General features: G+C 40.3%; 1 protein-coding gene across 1 annotated transcript; it reads left to right on the top strand.

Moving 5' to 3' along the window:
• LOC114164141 (proline-rich receptor-like protein kinase PERK14) lies at window positions 1-3526 on the top strand. The gene is made up of 10 exons (XM_028048687.1): window positions 1-286; window positions 378-460; window positions 550-787; window positions 946-1530; window positions 1625-1873; window positions 1960-2123; window positions 2237-2313; window positions 2397-2544; window positions 2700-2849; window positions 2938-3526. Exons 1-10 carry the CDS (start codon window positions 133-135, stop codon window positions 3175-3177), a joined length of 2088 nt encoding a protein of 695 aa, XP_027904488.1. The 5' UTR covers window positions 1-132; the 3' UTR covers window positions 3178-3526.
• Window positions 3527-4049: the final 523 nt, after the last annotated feature.

Below are 4049 nucleotides of genomic sequence, written 5' to 3'. Positions count from 1 at the left end.
TCGTTCTCTCTCGCCATTCCCAAGATAAAGCAACCAAACACGAGAGAGAGAAAAGCGAAGGAAAGAGAAAAAGAGACAGAGAAAGAGAGAGAGAAAGCGCGAGGAGAAGAAGAATAACAAGTCACTCTTCCGATGAAGTTAATCGGCGACGGAGCCGATGGCCGGAAAGTGCTCGTCGGAGTAAAATTGGATCCTTCCAGCCGCGAATTGCTGACGTGGGCGCTCGTCAAAGTGGCTGAGCCCGGGGACATCGTCATTGCGCTTCACGTCCTCGACTCAATCACTGGTTTCTCTCTCTCTCTCTTCTTTCTCTCTCTAATTCTAACGCTAGTTTCGTTCTTCATCTTAATCGTGATGTTTTTTTTTTGTTGTTGCAGAGGGAACGGCATCGCTGTTATCTCTCGTGAAGACTTTCGACTCCGTTCTCGCCGTTTATGAAGGCTTCTGCAACCTAAAACAGGTTCGTTTCGCCGTTAATTTTCCGTTTGGGCCAGGTGAAATAAATGTGTTCCTTTTCGAAGCTCTGTAACGGCGTTTGTGGCGTTTCAGGTTGGTCTGAGGCTTAAAGTGTGTCGCGGTGACTCGGTTCGGAAGGTTCTGGTTCAGGAGGCTAAGACGTTTGGCGTTTCCACGGTGATTTTGGGAACTTCCAAGTCTCATCACACTATTCGCTCTTCCGCGTGGGTTGCGAAGTACTGTGCGAAGAAATTGCCCAAGTGTATCTCTGTTTTCTCTGTAGATAATGGCAAAATTGCTTTCCGAAGAGAAGCTAATTGTGGCGATCGAGGTTTTTATTTATTTTCCTTTCTTTCTGCTTCTATTTTGTTTTCATGTAGCGCCTTGTTGTTTGGTAGTATGTGCTTTGTCTGTGAAATAGGTTTTACTAAGTGAAGTTAGGTCAGACAAAAGAAAAACGAGAATGATAGAGTTTTACTTTCGTGGCAGAAAAATCACCCGAAGGGTCAAGTTTGTCGCCAAGGTCGTTGGCGGTTTATGCCAAGAAGAATATGAAGAGTTGCGAAAGTTGTGCATTGCAAGAGATTCCTGGGACTGGGTTTGAGCGAGAGTTGTGTGATGATTTTGAGAAGGGTGATTCGCTTGCTCTGGTCCCGTTTAAGAAACATGATGATGGTCCTTGTTTTTCAGTTGTGGTGGATAATTCGAAGCGTAAACCTGGCTGGTCACTGCTTCGCAATGTGTTTCATCACAAGAAGCATTCCCCAAAATCTTCCACGAAAAATACATATATTTTTCAACGGGCGTTGCGGCAGTCGAGTTTTCATTCTTCTGCTGTAGTCCATCCAGATCATAAACAAATTGGTATTGAGCAGATTGATGATTCCCCTCTTGATGGGGTGAGTGGTGCCATTGTGCCATTTGGATCTGCTACTATTTTTACTCGGCCCTCCATTAGCTATGAGTCGGGTAACCTACCTGAAGAATTGTTGATATTACAAGAAAAGTACTCATCTTCGTGCACTTTACATAGTTTGCAGGAGCTTGTATCTGCAACCTCCAACTTCGCACCAGGTTACCTTTTACTGCTTCAACTTACGCTTTTCAGTTTCTGTCTTGCTTTCCTGCTTTTTGGGTTTTCTGATAGGTTTTTTCTCAATTGTTTCAGAGAATTTGGTTGGCAAAGGTGGTTGTAGTTATGTTTACAGAGGATGTCTTCCAGATGCCAAGGAATTGGCCGTGAAAATTTTGAAGCCCTCTGAGAACGTGGTAAAGGAGTTTGTTCAGGAAATTGAGATCATTACGACTTTGTGCCACAAGAACATAATATCTATATCTGGCTTTTGTTTAGAGGGCAACCATTTGCTACTAGTATATGATTTTTTGTCAAGGGGAAGCCTAGAAGAAAACCTCCATGGTAGATATTTATTTGGTTTTGTTTTCTAGGGATTGCACAAATCTTCCATTCTAATTTGTCATTCTTTCTTGTACTTTCTGACAAAGGCAACAAGGCGGACTGTAGTGCATTTGGTTGGCAAGAGAGGTACAAGGTGGCTGTGGGTGTAGCTGAGGCACTGGATTATCTGCATAATGGCTGTGCTCAGGCCGTTATCCATAGGGATGTGAAATCTTCTAATATCCTTCTTTCAGATGATTTTGAGCCTAAGGTATTGTAATACATTTTCTTCCCTTGCTCAGTTAGGTGCGACATTACCTTGGAAACATCTTCTACTTGATTTCAGTTATACTTGTCCTTAAATCTATGTGTTTTTCTCTTCAGCTTTCAGATTTTGGACTGGCTAGTTGGGGTTCATCTTCTTCCCATGTTACTTGTACCGATGTAGCTGGAACTTTTGGGTCAGTATCATCCCTTCCGTTCCTTCTTTGGATTGTTTACCGATACTTTTGATTTCCTCTTCTGAACAACATTTATCTGGCAGATACCTGGCACCTGAGTATTTTATGCACGGTAAAGTGACAGATAAAATTGATGTATATGCTTTTGGTGTTGTACTCCTGGAGCTTCTCTCAAATAGGAGGCCCATTAACAATGAATGTCCAAAGGGCCAGGAGAGCCTTGTTATGTGGGTAAGTTTTCCTTCTCAGCTATAATAAATTCAGCATGTAAGATTGTTATAACACTGTACTAAAAAAAATGAAATGTGGACCAATATATGAACAAGACTTCCTCCAAGTTCTATATTCTATGATTTGACCCAAATGAAATTAATGACAATGTCCAGGCAACACCAATATTGAAAGGTGGGAAGTTTCACCAGTTGTTTGATCCAAACCTAGGCATTGAATACGATGATGGGCAGATGAAGAGAATGGTTTTGGCTGCTAGTCTCTGCATTAGACGGGAACCTAGGCTGCGGCCTCAAATCAGCCTTGTAAGTGTTTTGCCTGTGCAGAGACACTCCATTCCATTCTTCCTTTTACTTTCTTTTGAATAGCAGCCATGTTTGAATAATGATGCAGATATTGAAACTTCTTCGTGGTGATGAAGAAGTCACAAGATGGGCAGAAGAAGAAGTTAATTCACCGCAGGAAGTTGATGGTTTTGAGGAGGAACCAATTCCAACTAACATACAGTCCCACCTGAACCTTGCTTTGATGGACTTGGAGGATGATACGCTTTCTATAAGTAGCACTGATCAGAGTATCTCTTTGGAGGAGTATTTGCAGGGAAGATGGAGTCGCTGTTCGAGTTTTGACTGACCACTACTTCATTTCGATACCATATTGGAATCAAATGTTTGTTTCATTTCTTATTTTCGTTTATCTTAGGTTAGATTTTAAATTCTGCGGTAGCGCAGATTAGGTCTTGGAAGAGAGGTCCAACAGCAAAATGTTCTGCCCCCCTCCTTGACTTTTTAGCTGTATTCCCAAAAGCTTTTTTAGCAGTAGAACACATCTTTGTGGGCGTTTGGGCTTTTGAGAGCAAATTCTAACGGGCTAATTCTGTAAAATTTTACAAAAAAAAAAAAATGTAAATTACATAACATGAGTGAAAAGCAAACGGTGTCTTGCTTCTTAGTTGCCTGATGCCACTGTCCCTTTTTTATTCTTTTTGAAAACTACAATTACTATTTCCATGTTTTATTCTAGTGTGAAATTGTGATTAAACTGAGCAAAAAATTTGAGTTTAAGGCCACTCTCCCTGGATTTAGCAGTATCTATATGTATGGAACGATACACAGTAAAGTCGTTTCAACAAATAAAAAATAGCGGTATGTCTAGCTTAATCATGTGCAATAGTTGGGCCTCACTGGTTTTTTCCTGCGCGAGTATTAAGGAGTAACTAAATCGTCTTTACCAGCATTATTAATCAAATTAAAGTTTAAATAAGGTTAGTGAATTAAGATGAATAAAATAGAATATAAAAACAAAAGGATTAAATAAGACAACTAAATGCCTAACTCGATAAATGAAAAAATTAACACCACTCACAATCATTAAATCCGAAGATAGTGAGATTCTACTTAGCAAAAAATTGAAATGGAATGAAATCTCACTTCAACTAAACTAAAATGAATGATTATACGAAAAACATTCATGCGATAGCCAGTGGAAAAGAGTTGCAACCTTTC

This window comes from Vigna unguiculata, chromosome 9 (assembly GCF_004118075.2).
Source record: "Vigna unguiculata cultivar IT97K-499-35 chromosome 9, ASM411807v1, whole genome shotgun sequence".
Lineage (NCBI taxonomy): Eukaryota > Viridiplantae > Streptophyta > Magnoliopsida > Fabales > Fabaceae > Vigna > Vigna unguiculata.
This window is presented reverse-complemented; position numbering and strand designations above follow the sequence as displayed.